We start from the raw sequence: 16,436 nt of genomic DNA on the forward strand, positions 1-16,436 counted from the left end.
CCCAACAGGGCTCAGAAACTAGGAGTCCTTGGACCCAGCAGAGCAGGAGCCCTTGCATCAAGCAGAGCTCAGAAACTAGGAACCCTTGCACCCAGCAGAACTCAGAAACCAGGAGCCCTTGCACCAAGCAGAGCTCAGAAACTAGGAGCCCTTGCACCCAGCAGAGCTTAGAAACTAGGAGCCCTTGCACAAGACCAGCTCAGCTCAGAACCTAGGAGCACTTGCAGGCAGAAGAGATCAGGAACTAGGAGCCCATACACCCAGCAGAGTTCTGAAATTAGGAGCCTTTGCACCAAGCAGAGCGCAGAAACTAGGAGCCCTTGTATCAAGCAGAGCTCAGAAACTAGGGGCCCTTGCATCAAGCAGAGCTCAGAAACTAGGGGCCCTTGCATCAAGCAGAGCTCAGAAACTATGAGCCCTCTCACCAAGGAGATATCAGAAACTAAGGGCCCTTGCACCAAGGAGAGCTCAGAAACTAGGAGCCCTTACACCTAGGAGATATCAGAAACTAAGGGCCCTTGCACCAAGGAGAGCTCAGAAACTAGGAGCCCTCTCACCAAGGAGAGCTCAAAAACTAGGAGCCCTTGCACCAAGCAGAACTCAGAAACTAGAAGCCCTTGCACCAAGCAGAACTCAGAAACTAGAAGCCCTTGTATCAAGCAGAGCTCAGAAACTAGGAGCCCTTGCACCCAACAGAGCTCAGAAACTAGGAGCCCTTGCACCCAACAGAGCTCAGAAACTAGGAGCCCTTGCACCAAGCAGAGCTCAGAAACTAGGAGCCCTTACACCCAGCAGAGCTCAGAAACTAGGAGCCATTGCACCCAGTAGAACTCAGAAACTAAAAACCCTTGCACCAAGCAGAGATCAGGAACCAAGAGTCCCTGCACCCAGCAGAGGTCAGAAACTAAGAACCCTTGCACCAAGCAGAGATCAGAAACTAGGAGCCCTTGCACCAAGCAGAGCTCAAACTAGGAGCCCTTACACCCAGCAGAGCTCAGAAACTAGGAGCCATTGCACCCAGTAGAACTCAGAAACTAAAAACCCTTGCACCAAGCAGAGATCAGGAACCAAGAGTCCCTGCACCCAGCAGAGGTCAGAAACTAAGAACCCTTGCACCAAGCAGAGATCAGAAACCAAGAGTACTTGCACAAAGCAGACCTAAGAGCCCTTGCACGGATCAGTACTCGGAAGACAGGCAGTCTTACACATAGAAGAGATCAGAAACGTGGTGCACGAGGAAGAGATCAGATCAGAAACCTGGTCTCCTTGCAACCAGAAGATATCAGAAACCAGAAGACCCTACACCCAGCAGAGATTACAAACCTGGCACCCTTGCACCTAGAACAGATCAGAAACCGTGTGCCTTTACACCTAACAAAATTTAGGGGTTCCTTTGGCGGGTTTGATGACGCACATCAGGTTTGGCAGTAATCCTGATGGCTGATCATCTGATACCATGTCGTCTGGTGCAGACTGAGACAGTCCTCCTTTGTTTAGCGATCTCAGACATGAACGCCAAGGAGGAGAATCTGGGGCAGCCATGCCTGAAGGGCACCAATTCGCTAAGGCACTCCAGAAGAGCTGGTCCACAAAGGGTGTTAGAAGCAGAGCCGTCCTGGGCAGTGTGCCAAGCAGTTTCCTTCCTGCACATCCTGTGGGCTCCAGTCCACGCTCAATAAATATTACTCAGGAGCTAGAAATAGCACAGCTAGGGACGGGGCTTTGAAAGGCCTGCTGGACATGGACCTCTCAGAAAGCAGGGGGTGTCCAGACATTCTTCACATCCTAAGAAGAACGTGGTTACAGTCAAACCCTTGAGCTATCAAAGTTCCTTAAATAATACAGCCTTAGAGCATCCTACCCACTGCATCCTCTTTTCTGTAAGAGCCACATGACTGAGTATTACCATGGTGTCCTTCTCTGCTGCGGCTGCGGCTGCGGCTGCTACCTTCAAGCCTTCTCATCTCTCGAGGATCGCTAGCAGTACCCGAGAGCATACTCCTAAGGTGACCCAGGAGTAAAGGTGTCTTGATGCCACATGACTCTTAGTACTACCATGGTCTCCTTCTCTGCTGTGGCTGCTACCTTTAAGCCTTCTCATCTCACGAGGACTGCTGGCATTGCTGGAGAACACTGTCTTCTAAGGTAGCCCAGTATTACAGGTGTCTTGATCACCTTGTCAGTGACTGAACCAGGGAATGTGGCTCAGTCTGGGTGTAACCAGTAGCGTAGAGTGTTTCAGTGTGAACCTCTTACAGATTCGCACGCTCTGCTTTCATCCTACTACTTAGACCCGCCATCTTAGAATAGTGGAAGGCTGTGGCATATTAGGCTTCTGTCGAGCCAAGGCGGTGTCTCAGAATCCGTGGCTTAGATTCTTTACTTTGGATGCAGCTGAGCAGTGAGCTCTTCTGCGCCTGCTGCATACTTCATCTTATGACTCACCATGCCCATCCTGCCATCGATGGCAGAATCTGGCAGGGACACAGCTTTTCCACTCTGCATCCGGCTAAACCGAGAAACTAAAGTAAAAAACGCCCTGCGACTAAAAAAGAGCGAGAAGGAGGAAAGAAAACTTTTGTGGCGGGCTGAGAGGTTTAATAGGAACCAGATGATGGATGAGTCACCCATAGAGCTTGGCCACCAGCCTGCATCACAAGAGAAAGCGAGGAGAATTGTGCACAGAACATGAGAGCAGCCTGGGCCGAGCTCTGTTACTTGAGCTTTTCACTGTCCTGGAGGCCTGAGGCTCTGCTCCTCTCTTGGCATGGTAGGGTACGTGGATGGGAAAGACGAGTAGAGTGCGGCAGAGAACACAAAGGCAGCCCTAATTGATGCCTTGTTTGAGTTTCTTTCCACCCACAAGATTGGACACTCTCTTGGCTTGGTAGGCCGCTAGGAAGAGACGAGAAGCTGCCATGGACCACGGTGAGCACCTAAGGCCCAGCCTCTTTCCTTGAGCTGCTTCCAGTTCTTGATACCTACTGCGCCTTTCCTCTCCAGGCTAGGTAAGTCTCCAGCACAGAGATATTATGACTTGGTCAATCAAGGGCTTTAGGAAAGTGGTGTATTTTGGAGTTTATGCAACACTCCAGAACAAAGTGCGCTCTTCTCATGATGGATGATGACCCTATCGCCAACCTTCTGTTTGTGTTTGGTGCCAGGCCTCTCGTTGTATCCTGAGCACTAATGTCTTTGCTTTTTCTCTCTCTCTGCCAGGTTGGAGCGCCTGCAACGCATTGTCAGCAAATTACAAATGGAGTCCGGGCTGTGCGAGGAGCAACTGAACCAGGCGGATACCCTGCTGCAAACGGTGAGGACATGAAGGCATTAGTGCCAGTGAAGAGCGCAAGCATAGATGAAGGGTATATTTTGGATCAAGAGGCACTGGTGGTGGCATAAGCAGGCACAGAAAAGGACATTGCATGCATCAACAGGCACTGCCAGTGAGCAGCTTTACTATTGGCAAGGTCGTTCTATCCTGGAGGTACAGATGTAAATCAATGGCGACCATAAATAACTTTAAAAGAGCCCCAATGGCTTGTGGTGTGGGAGTGAGGAATTCCCTGTACAAGGCAAAAGTCATGAAACATATCTTATTATTGCGAGGCCCATCTTCAGAAATAAGTTCTGTCGCAATTAGTGTTGTTTGAGTTTCAGACAGAGGCTGGCTGATGGGGGTAGTTGTCTAGGGAAGGCAAAAGAGAGACAGAGAAGAGGCAGTCCTTCATGGATATGCACAGGGGAAGCTTCAGTCAGTGAAAGGTGGTTCTGTCTATTTTGAGTGTGACAGCAGTGTTTGAACCTAAAGTGACTTTTTGCAGTGTAGTGTGCTGTGAAGACCTGAGAGTAACTATGCTAATTCAGAAGGAAAAAGTTATAATGGCTGTGCAAAGGTGAGCTCATGTGCATATCACTAAGTTCTCCAGGTTGCTGAATGTAATCTGATTGAACTCTGGCTTGGCTTTGGGGTGCCTATGTGGGGAGAGAACAGAAACTCGTGGTTTGAAGACGGTGACCCTATTCCACTTCGGCTGATGTGGGTCAATAGCTTGAAGGAGTTTAGTCACCATCTGTGATTAGATGTTTGACTTATACAAAGCATGAAGAGCAAAGAGCGAGGTTATGCTGGCTCTAAAAGCATGAACTAGATCAGACAGGCTGCAAACAGCCAAGTTTTCAAATGTGTGTGTGAAAGATGAGAAGTTTGCTTTTGGACCTAAGAGAGGATAAAGGAAGTTCCATAGGTCAGATAAAAGCAGGCACATACTCCATAATAGGCATGATGGGTTGGCAGCACTTGCAGCATATCTGCAGCTGATCATAGATGTCAGGAACATAGATAACTCCATCACTATGCATATGTGCACCTTGTACTATTTACGTTCTGTTCATTATACACAAGGTCAATGTTTCCTGCTATTTGTATTGCATTTTATAGACAAGACCCAAGGACGGTATCATAGTTTTGGCTGTAGAAATCTACTAGTATTATCTGTATTTTTCTTGAATGTAGATGTTAAGCTCATAGTCCACTTGATCTCCTGTTAGGCAATGTCCTCATGTCCTTAAAATGGACGTGTAAGCCTTGGAGTCTTGACTTCTTCTTAGCCCATGTTCTCCTATGGTGTTTCTTGGATGTTGACTTTTTTGGTCATCTCCTTCTGCAGTGTTAGTGGAACAGCTCACCACAGCTCCTTGGCCTCTTGTTTCGGCATGTCCTTTAGTGCTATTTATTGGATAAGACTGTGTAATTCTCTGACCCTTTGATCTCCTCCTTGCAGGACATCCGTCTTCTAAATTCTGGGAAGCCACCGCAGAAGGCTGCAGAGATCGAACGCGACTTGGATAAGGCGGATGGAATGATCCGTCTGCTGTTCAATGACGTGCAGACTCTGAAGGATGGACGCCATCCACAAGGAGAACAGATGTATAGAAGGTACCGGTGTTGTACATTATGTAATACATTAAACTAGTATGAACTCTTCAACCGTACATGTGAGTATCAAACTTAAATGAGTTAGTGTCATTTTTGGTAAAACATTAAGAAGCTAGCAAACTATTCCTGAACTACTTCTTTGTAACCAGAACACTACACCAGGTGACTGCGTGGTCTCATGAGCTGCTTTCTGAACAGTCTCATGGTTTGTTGTCTGTGAGATCTCATCACTTGCTGTTTAGTGGTCCTGTTTGCTAAAGATACATGACCTTTCCACTTATTAACAGGTCTGTCTGTTGTAAGGTCTTAATTGCCTTAATGAGCTTTTCTTTAGTCTACAGGTTTCAGTATATCTTCGTATTTGTCACCACAACCCTTGTGCCTTGACTGTGTGCTCAGGTTCACATGCTCTCCACATTCTTGACAAAGTGCTGCTTGTTTGGCTCTCTCCAGAGCACTGGTGTGTTGACAATGTGTTCCTTGATGCACGCGGACCCCACAGCATTTGTTTTGTAACATGAATATTTTTGGGGTTCACATGCTCATTACTCTTCCAACTAATGCTTGGGTCCGGAAAGTCCTCTTTTTGATTTAGCTCTCAAAAGGCTGCACATTTTCTGCAAAGTGTGCTGTAAAGCAAAGAGATATCCTAGCATCTCACAAAAATGTTATATCTTTTAAAAATATCTGCAAACCACTGGTTAGGACAAATCAACAGTATTTCTTTGTGCAGAGTGTCTTGTGAAGAAGATGCCTCATGACTGCTTACTATATTGATGTACAAGTAGAACACGCCTCCAGCTATGGGTGGGATACAGCGTGCCTTTTTAATCTATTTGGCTATGGCAGATAGCTTCTGCAGAGTGGTGTTTCTTATATGGACTCTTATTAAACACAGGGCTCAGGTCTTAACATAAACATTTTTCTATTATCCTTTTTTAATTTTTCCTTTGGACTCTGAAGAGTAGAAAATGTGTTATTGGATAATATAAGCATTCTGTACAGAAAGAGACTAGAACATCATATATCAAAATCACGCTGATTCAATTTTCAGAAGTTTAACAATTTTTTCCCTATGTGACACATGCAAAAATTACTTTGACCTGCACATAGCCACAAGATAACTCTCTCCCTTGCAAAGCCAGCTCAGGCCAGCACAAAATGATTAGACAACACGAATGGGGTAGATTAATTAAACCTTCAGACGCTTTTATTAAAATAAAGGTCAGTTTATTTGATGATGAGGATGTGTTGATTTACTATGCAGTGTGAACTAGGTATGTCACTCACTCATCTTTGCACTCATGCCACCCACAGTCCTGTCCTGCCCAATAGCAAAAGGCCAGCTACGTCCTTCTAAAAGTGTCAAAGCTACTTTACAGTAATTTTTTACTGCATTGTGACCTAGTTGTATAGTAGGAGGGTGTAGACTAAGTCTCCAGATTAATAGGATATAGAAATAATTTGAGATTCTCTTGGTTTGCCGTCATGTGCTTGCTTTCGTCTAAATTCTATGGGGTCCGGGAAATAGTAGTAAACGGATTGTAATCCTTGGATGTCTTGCCTCAAGGTTTTGCTTGTTTTCCCACTGTTCATTCATGCAGGGTCTACCGTCTCCATGAGCGGCTGGTGGCCATTCGTACAGAGTATAACCTGCGGATCAAGTCAGGTGGTCCTGTTCAACAGGTGATTACACAAAGTGTGTCCTCACCAGTGACATCAACAGCACATGGGCTGGAGCTGGACAATGTCACCCTCAAGTACATGCGGGATCTGCTGACCTGGGTGGAAGAGAACCAGAAGCGTATCAACAACGCCGAGTGGGGGGTCGACCTTCCCAGTGTGGAGTCACACCTGGGCAGTCATCGTGGGCTCCATCAGTCCATCGACGAATTCCGTGCTAAGATTGAACGAGCACGAGCAGATGAGGTGAGGTTCAAGTTCTCAACTAGATTAGTGCTCATGCCCGTTGAGTCTGATGTACATGCAGTGAGAGTCCAAAATTCTATGGATTGGCAAGTCTGTTTAATCCCATGAAGGTTCAATGCATGTGGCGACAGCACAACTCTGTACTCTAGAGCACAACTCTTGTACTCAATGCCAGGGTGAGTACATTGCATTCAGTAGCTGCAGGCTCATTGTATTCCAAGGTCATTTTATGGCATTCAGTAGCAGGCCAAATCTTGTTCTGATGGTCCAGGGCCATACAATTGCATGCAGGAATAGCACAATTCCATTGCTTGCACGGACGGAGCATCTCCATGGTACACAGCTGTTGACAACTGCACCTTCATGACATGGAACTATTGACCCCTGCAGTTTCCCATCCCCTACACCTACATACCACCCCCTGAAGTATCCTGATGTTCAAACTGACATTGTGACGCCTTCTTTTCCACAGGACCGACATGTTCCACTTTTCCTCTGGTTTTCCCAGGTGGCACGTTTGTTTTAACATGCACCTCAAGCCCCCTTCTGATTCCTGACCCCCCAACATGCATCTAGGTTTATTGCAGGTTACTGATACTAATGTGTACCAGATTGGTTCCAACAGCTTCCTGGTCCTACTATGCATCTGGTGCTTTCTGCGGTTTCCTGGTCTTACCTCATATTTGCCTTCCTAGACCCACAGGGTGACTTTGACCAACCTCTTCTATGACTTCTGGATATTCATCTTTCCAGTTGAGGAATTTCTCTGGATGCTTTCGTTTTTCTCACCACATGGTTAATTTCTCCCTCTCCCAGGCTCAGCTTACTCCCGCCAGTAGGAACGCCTTCAGAGAATACCTTGGGAAGTTGGACCTTCAATACGCAAAACTGCTGGTATGGAACTTGATATATGCATGGTCTGAAAATGTTTTTTTTTTTTCCTGTTTGTTTTTCATTTGGGTTTATTATTTATTATCATCATTTAGGTTTATAAAGCGCATGGTCGCCCCAATGGGGCTTCCCCGCGCTGGCATAACAGAAGGGGCTGAGGTAAGCGGTTAAAAAAGCCACACCTTGTGAGAAAGTGTCATCTTTCATGCATGGTATGCCCCCACCTTTTGCTGAATTGCTGATGTACTTTGACTGAGTGTGCCCTGGGCTCCAGCCAATCAGGTGCCCAGGGCCTGTGTTCCTTCCCTAAAACTGCATTGAAGCCTAAACCCATTTGGCATCTCTAGCCACGTCAGTCCCTGGTAAATGGTACCCTAGGTACCCAGGGCCCTGTGACCAGATAAGGCCCCTAAGAGCTGCATCACTTATTGTACCACCATTAGAGGCCCTGTGCCCTGACACACACACACACACTGCCCTTGTACAGAGAGTCGACATGGCACACATCCCTGTGTGCCATGTCCACAACCACACTGCCCTGGCATACCTCAGTCACCCCTCTAGCTGGGTGCCCTATGCTAGTGGTGTGGGTACAGGCGCATGAACCCTGAACCCCTACAGTACCCAGGTCCATTCCTGGGCACTGTAAGTGCAGTGCTGCCATTAAAGTATATGGTGCTGGGAAATAGTCATCACAAACTCCACAGCACCATGATGACTACACTGAAGACTGAGAAGTTTGGTATCAAACTTCTCAGCACATTAAACCCACACTGATGTCAGTGTGGAATTTAATGTAAAATGCACGACGGAGGGAAACTTAGAGTTGCCCCCTGAAACTAACCAACAACCCGTGTCCTGACTGAGAGGCTGCATAGGCTGCCACCCAGCAGACATATTGCTGGACCCCTGGGTAGAGAGCCATCCACTCTCGTGGGTCTGCAACAATGCACATCCTGGGCGGGGTGCTAGGCCTCCTCCCCCAGGATGGGCAGGGGAAGCTTCAAAGGCATGCCGCCTTTGTGAGCTTCTCCAGGCCACTTGCTGTACTCAGCAACTGGCCCCCACCGGTTCTGACCCCCACTCTGGCGGGAAGATCGGTGGGAAAACCCAAGTGAGGAAAGGGGGTGTGAAAGCCTCTGCCAACCCCACCCCTCAGGTGGTGGAGGCGAGGTGAAGCACAACTCCGGGCTCTCGCCATCTTGAGGATGGGGAGCCCTACCCAATCAGGACTAGGCTCCTACCCCCTCCCACTGGAGAGTGGCAGGATAGGGGGTGTACCCATCCCAGGGAAGGGAACCATTGGTCCCTGCCCTTTACCTACCTGTAACGCCCCTAAATTTAGTATTTAGGGGCACCCTGAACCTTCCTTCCTCAAATCCCGAATCCGAAACAAGAACAACAACAAAAAGAAAGAAGACCTGCCGTGCAGATGCTAACAAGAGGACAACACCAACTGACTTGGCCCCAGCCCTACCGGCCTGTCGACCCTCGAATCTGCTCCTGCTAAATCCCGGCGTCTCCAGTGGTCAGCAACCTCGAAAACCCCGGAGGACCTGACTGCCTTGCTCATCTAAAAGACTGGGACTCCCACGAGCAGTGGTTCTGCTCAAACAAGCAGCAACTCCTGGTGCCTAGCCAGGAACCGCGAATCCATCACACTCTGCACCCGCCGAGCCTGGCCTGTGCCTGAGTAAACAAAGATCATGAGGACGTCTCCCCGGTGACTGTGACCAAGAATTCAGCACCCAAGGACCCTCCGCGACGCGCCCGACGCCGCCTGCAGCCTCAACTCCAGGGACCCCCCAACCGTGACCAGCAGAGGGTAAGATTTCCCGACGCCAAAAGACACCCCTGCACCCGGCGCCCTGCGGCCCCCTGTGCCCAGCTCCTGGGTGCTTACCTAACCTACAGCTTCCCAACTTACCTCTCGAAGTGGTGGTCGCACCTGAAGAATCTCCATCCCCGAGCTTGCAGCCTTTGTTCATCTTGCAGCTTTCCCATTGAAATACATTGAGCGCCCGGCGGCTCAAAAGCACCCTGCACCCAGCCGCCCGAGTGCCCCTGGAAGTGCAGCATCTGTCCTATCCTACGTCCCCACTTGCCTTGTGTAAGTGACCAGGAGCTCAGCTCCCACAGACGCGTGGCCTGCCTGTTAGCACCCACCAACCAAAGGCCCCCTGCCCGCCATAGGCTAACATTGGGCCTACTCTCTCTGCACCCGGCTGCCCCAGTGCCGCTGAGGGTGTAACAACTGTACCTACCTGACCCTGGGAGACCCCTGATTCTATCCCCAGAGCCTTAACTCTGCCAGTCGAGTACTTACCTGAAAGCCGATAACTCACTTTTTCTCCATAGGGTAACATTGACTGGTTTTCACTTGGAATTTCTTCTAAGTGTCGAGTTTTGAAACTTTGAAATATTCACTAAAAATCACCCGATCAACGAAAACGAAATTACTCACCTGTTACCACCAGAGATCCTTGTGCTGGATCTTTGTGCCCAGCACTGACCCTACAAAGCAATTACAACTGTGATTTTATGATAACCAAACTTTCCTCCATAGGATAACATTGCCTGGTTTTTGCCAAAAATTCTTGTGTCGATTTTTGAAACATACAAATAGTCCTTAAAAATCGTCTGTGTAACAAAAACGATTTCTTTCAACTATTTACAGGAGATGCACCAGGGCTGAATCCAGGATCCAGCCCTGAGTAAGAAAAACCTAAGCAAAGTAATTGATATTGCATTTACTTTAAAATTCCCATTGAGCTCAATGTTATAATTGTGTTTAACTTGTGTTGCCTATTACAACAACTCTAACTATTGCATTTAAAAGTCTATTGCTTATTGAAAGTATTTAAGTAAAGCATCTCATTCTGAGAAAGTATTTTGATACCTACTTGTGGTTCTAAAATAAAACCACTATATATTTTTATATACAAAACAATTGGCCTAGGGTTCAGTTCTTGAGTGTGTGAGACCATTTTCTGACTGTGTACAATAAATAATTTACACTGTCCTCCGATACTGCCTTACTGCTCGACCAAGCTACCACTTTAGAGAGTAAGGTTATATCTAACTTTAACCTCTGCCAAACCTCTGGGGACTCTGGACTCTGTGCACACTGAACCTTACTTTGGTGCAGTATATACCGAGCCACTTTCTCACACACCTCCAGGAGTTTTTAAAAAAATTCAAAAGCATCACAAACCATAAGCTAAGCAGGCAGGGAATTCCAGAGGTTTAGGCCCAGGTAAGAAAAGGAGCGACCTCCTTCCTTCACTTTATGAATCTTTAGTGGATAGTGAAACTTCCCTGCTTCAGGCATTCTGTATTCCCTCTCTGAGACACAATCCATCCATGTGATGGCGACTTTGAGTGACCACCTCACTCCAGGTCATTAAGGACACACTATCCAGTCCTGATCCTTTAACCTACAAATCAGTGATTGCAGGTATCTTGGTCTAATTGGCTTAAAGGAAGCAAAACAAGCACCCAGAAAGCACATGGTTATTACACAAAAATCCAGGGCTGAAAAGGGAGGCGAGTGACCTAAGTTTCTTATTCCCTAGAAGAAAGGTGTGGGCATGTGCTACAAATCCATGACACAATTACCTTGATAGTGCCTCTACTACAAGCAAGTTAAGCGTTGGCTACTGGCTAAGTCCTAATAGCGCAGCAGGGCAGCTTCAGAGTAGTTCTGAGGTGGGCAAATCTCTTGGACATGTCAGTCTTGGGTAACGTACTAAGAGAGTAGGTTTCCGGCTTGATTGGGAAGAACGTCATATTGTGTTCTCTCTTGGCCAGTATTCTGCTGCAAAGATTGTACAAAGGTTTCACCAACATAGATTTTTTCAGAACAACGGTTACCATTTGCATGTTAATGGTGTAAGGTTATCGGTTGATATTCAGTCGAGTTGGCCTGCACTGGTGGTCTCTGCATGGCCTCAAGTAGTAGGTTAACATTATTTGCCAAGAAATCCTACCCTAGCAGTGTCATGGCTCAGTCTGTGTATTCTGGGGATTTTCTGAGTTGGTATTTTTTAGAGCTCTTTTTTTGTATAGTGTATTTTCTTAATGCCAGTGTGGGCCCGCTGTCTTGTTTTTATTTTGGTTTTAGGGAACTGTGTCGGGTAGTGCTCAGTTTTATGTTGTGTGTTATATTACCATTTGTATGTCAGGTTCCCCCTCCTTAGAGGGTCAGAGATGAATAATATACTGTTTAATATAAATTATGGCATATAAGAAAAAAAACGTTAGTTCTCCAGAGGGCATGTGTCGCTTTCCACTCTCTTATCGGCAGCTAGGCACATCCCTTTTCAAGAGTCTTCAGCACATCATGAAACAGACAGTATCCCTGCTGAGTTGATGCAAGCTGCGTGGTTGAGTTTTGTGGTGACCCTTGTGCAGAGCTTTCGCACAGGAAGTCTTGAGAAGCCTGGAATGAATACACTGAGGGAGGACTCTGAAAATCACAGGACCTTTTCTAGATCTGTCCTTTCATACCTCTGCAGACTCACACAGGGTCCCACCAGGTCTAAAGCCACAAATCCTTCTTCTAGGCACTAGGATGAGAACCAGGAAATGATGGCTCCTGGATGCCACACTCCTCCAGAGCCACAGTTGCCTCTGAATGTGGTAGCGGGAACATATGCATTTCATGGCCTCTTTACTGGCTGTGCTCCGGTGTCTTGAAGAATGCCATACTGTGCAGATTTTATTCAGTTGACCCCCTCTGAAGCAGGGGGCTTTTCCCTGGGGATGACCTATTGCGTGACGGCTTGCTGCCCTTTTTCTTGAGCGTGCAGCAGTCTACAAGACATATTACCAAGTCTCTAAAATATGCCTCGCCCAACAAGCATTTCAAACCCAAGTTTCTAATGTTTTGCGCCCTTATTGTCCTTTTCTCCTGGTAGAACTCATCAAAATCCCGGCTGCGACACCTGGAGAGCCTCAATGCCTTTGTTTCGGCTGCCACCAAAGAGCTGATGTGGCTGAATGACAAGGAGGAAGAGGAGGTAAACTACGATTGGAGTGACCGCAACACCAACATGGTCGCCAAGAAAGAGAACTACTCGGTAGGTAATCTCTCGCTATTATGATGTCTGCAACAAGGCGTCCTTATTCCAGCCCAGTCACTTGTTTATGTATTTCTTAGGTATATTCTCCGGAGCAACCCATGCTACGGTTAGTGTTAGAATAACTTCCAATAGTGTTAGTGCCAATAAATGTTATTGCACCATTAAGCAATTTTGATAATTCGTGTGTGTGTATATGTGTGAAGCTAAAATACATTGGCTATGATTCAATTTAGCATGCATTGGCAAAACCAATTTAGCTTGTCTTTTGTTGCCAATGTATACAACCTGTTGGTGTTTTGCTAATACTGTTTAGAGTCAGTAAAAAGAGAACAAATATGTATATTTACTGATACTATACAGGATTGGCCAAAAAACGATGATACTTATGTGAGCGTGCACCATCACGCATGTATACGTCATAATACTAAGGTGGTCAAATGAGCTGAATTGTAGGCACACCTGCATCATCATCCTCATGCATGCAGACATATGGCACGATGTAGCTGCCACTTTTTTATTTATTTATTTACTGTTCCAAGATGGCAGACACCAATCACTGAGAGGAAAATTAAAAAAAAAATGTTAAAAGCATGTTTTGAAACTTGAGCAGCTCAGCAGCCAATTGCAGATCCTCGGCCATCCAGAAAGGGAGAAAATATAAAGGTTAAAAAAAGATGTGGCGGAGAGGGACAATGAAGCACGTGTCGGATCCGGTCAAGTGTCGGATCCGGTTGATGGGGTGGTGAGTAAATGCAGCCGAGCTTTAAGATTAATAGGGAAGAAAATGGTGGAACCTGAATGAGGGTTACATTTGGAAAAAATGACAAAATCCAAGGGGGAGGGTGGAGAGAAAATTAACATAGAGAAGGGGCGGGTATATGAGTGAGAAAAGCAGAACATCAGGAAGAGAGTCCAACAATAAAGTCCCATGAAATGTTACAGGCAAAAACAAATAGTCACCTGAATTTGAGCAGTGAAAGGATACAAGCCATTTAGTTAAAAGGATGGTAAAAGGGCTAAGCTCCAGGAGAGGGACAAACCCAAGAAGAGCAAAGCATGCCACTGGATAAGAAGAAAACAAATGAGTGACAGGACAGCTAACCCATGGTAAGCAATGGGCTGGCATATAGACCAATCCAATGTAAGTGTGTGAACTGTCTAAAATAGGTCTTCGACAATATGCAGCTAAGAGCTGTCTGTAGGTGAGACCATAAAAGGGCATTGTTAGTTCAAAACAAAGACAAAATTTTGAAAGACTAGACGATTGCCAAAGACTGCTAACAAATATGTGTGTGTGGGAGGGGAGGGGTCCCGTTCTTCCTACAACACAGCAACGGTTGCGCTAGTGCTAGAGGCAAGGGGTCAAATTGCTGCTGTGTATAGGGAATAGCACTAGGGCATGTGTCCTTCGTAGTGCAATGTATGTTCCCTCCCAAAAACGTACTTGGGTCTGCACACTTGTTTAATTAATAAACACTTAAGAAAATCGCTTTTATTTAGATTCATTCTTGAGGGCGTCCCAACCAATAATGCTCATGATTCTGATCTAATCAAACTGCACTGACGTACGAGATGTTTTCAGTACTGTTTACGTAACAAACTAATATCCATTCTTAAAACATGGGAAATGTGTGTTTGAATGACAACAAAGATAATAAAATATTGTATTATAAGGAATGAAAAATAAAATGCATTCATAATGCAGCCAACACATTTAGACTAGGTGACCATATACACAAGGGTAGTCCATAAGTGGCGAACAGCTGTCAACACATCCACAGGTGTAGCCCAATACTTAGATGTGCTGCTCTCATACATATTTTGGCAAAGAGCAGAGAACAGGTAACCTCACACGTGTGCCCACCATATTCAGAATAGTTAACTCTACACATGTTAATGTGGCCCAACAATTTCAGAACTCGCAGCCCCACAAACAAGTGTACTCAACATGTTCAAACGGACATCCCTAGTCAAATACGCATGCCCAGCAAGTTCAGACACCCGACCCCGCAGATATAATTGTTTTAGTCAACATTTTAAGTAGCTGGTGTAAAAAGCATACACAAACTCAGTATGTTAATACTTGCACGGTCCGAGTATTATGTACGTATTAATAAAATTTCAAAACTGGTGGTCACACACAGGTATATATTCCCAACAAGTTCAAAGTTGTGGTTGATCCTAAACATGAATTCACAACAATGTAAACAGTAAAGCCTAGTTGGACAGACACATAAAAAAAGCGGAGTATCAAGTTTACAATCAATGTTTTCCTCCTACTACACACACATTTGTTTACAATCAGTTCAGTTCACAATGAGAGACCACACACACACAGGGGTAACAAGTTAGGTCAGAACAAACAGGTATTTCACCACACACATATGGTAGGCGACATTTGACACATAACAAAACTCTGGTGCCCATCAACCCACATGCTGTACTTGTCCTCACATCCTTATATCTGAAAGCATTATATCTTTTTCTTAGCTCCCCACTCTGCACATCACCCGCACGCGTCCTCTACATCTCCATCGCTTCACACGCTGAACATCATCTTCTTAAGCGCTAAACCTCACTTGACACACCAAGTAGCACAGATCAGCTGACCAGTGTATGTTCTTTTTCTGTAGGAAGCTTCTGACATAATATCAAAAGGCACCTTTGGCTAGTTGACACATGTTGCGGTATGTGGAATAGTTCAAGTAGTTGGTCAGCATTAACTTCTTTAGAGATCACTTTGTCTTCACTGCACGAATAAATCATCAGTGCCATTTACTTGCTTTTTTTCAAACCTCTGCCACCTCCTATTTATCCAGATGCAGTACTCAGCTCCGTGTTTTAGAAGGTCTTTAGCTAACAACATTATATTCAGCTTCCTTATGGGTGACCATCAAACATTGGCCATGACTTCATTGAATTAAAAGCCCCACCTACGCTGTGGCTTCTTCACCACTAGATGAAGATGTAATCCATCAGGGACCATCAAGCAGAGCTAGATGAATGGAAGGAAGGCTTCTAGCATATAGGCTGTCTGTCATAAGAGTCCGATTGAAATGTAGAATCTCCTCAAAGCAGATTCTGCATCTCTAGGCCTATAAGTTAGCACGTTCCGTTCACATATCTAGAGCTGCTGCTCGACAGTGAGCTTTCAGTGTTGCGTCTTGGGGGATGTTGGCGAAGATGCTGCTCCTTCTTGTCTGGTCATGTTCTGTCCTGTTCATGAGCTGCCTGTCACCCAATCTTATTTTGACTGGTCAGTGAATTTCTCACTCTGTCTCAGGGGCTGATGCGGGAGCTGGAGTTGAAAGAGAAGAAGATTAAGGAGATCCAGAACACCGGGGACCGGCTACTGCGGGACGACCACCCTGGAAAGCCCACTGTAGAGGTGAGCACCCTGTAACTGCAACAATACTGCAGCAATGCCTTCAAGACCATTGTAAATACATGACAGGGTGGGATGTACCTCTAGGCCGCTGTTCAACAAAAACATGATAATACATAGAGTAGACCATAATCCTGGTCTTTCTTGGTAATGCAACTAGAGCACGATGGATACAACAAAAAGTGACAAAAAGGAGCCAATTACTAAA

General features: G+C 46.0%; 1 protein-coding gene across 9 annotated transcripts in view; it reads left to right on the forward strand.

Moving 5' to 3' along the window:
* Nucleotides 1-16,436, forward strand: part of PLEC (plectin) — a 404,008-nt gene that overhangs the window by 308,055 nt on the left and 79,517 nt on the right. For all 9 annotated transcript variants that reach the window (XM_085604582.1, XM_085604583.1, XM_085604587.1 and 6 more), the window contains 6 exons: nucleotides 3,220-3,313; nucleotides 4,785-4,939; nucleotides 6,544-6,868; nucleotides 7,685-7,762; nucleotides 12,679-12,840; nucleotides 16,127-16,231. In XM_085604582.1, coding sequence (XP_085460708.1) covers nucleotides 3,220-3,313; nucleotides 4,785-4,939; nucleotides 6,544-6,868; nucleotides 7,685-7,762; nucleotides 12,679-12,840; nucleotides 16,127-16,231 — 919 coding nt within the window. The remainder of the gene's footprint in view (nucleotides 1-3,219; nucleotides 3,314-4,784; nucleotides 4,940-6,543; nucleotides 6,869-7,684; nucleotides 7,763-12,678; nucleotides 12,841-16,126; nucleotides 16,232-16,436) is intronic.

This window comes from Triturus cristatus, chromosome 5_1 (genome assembly GCF_964204655.1).
Source record: "Triturus cristatus chromosome 5_1, aTriCri1.1, whole genome shotgun sequence".
NCBI lineage: Eukaryota > Metazoa > Chordata > Amphibia > Caudata > Salamandridae > Triturus > Triturus cristatus.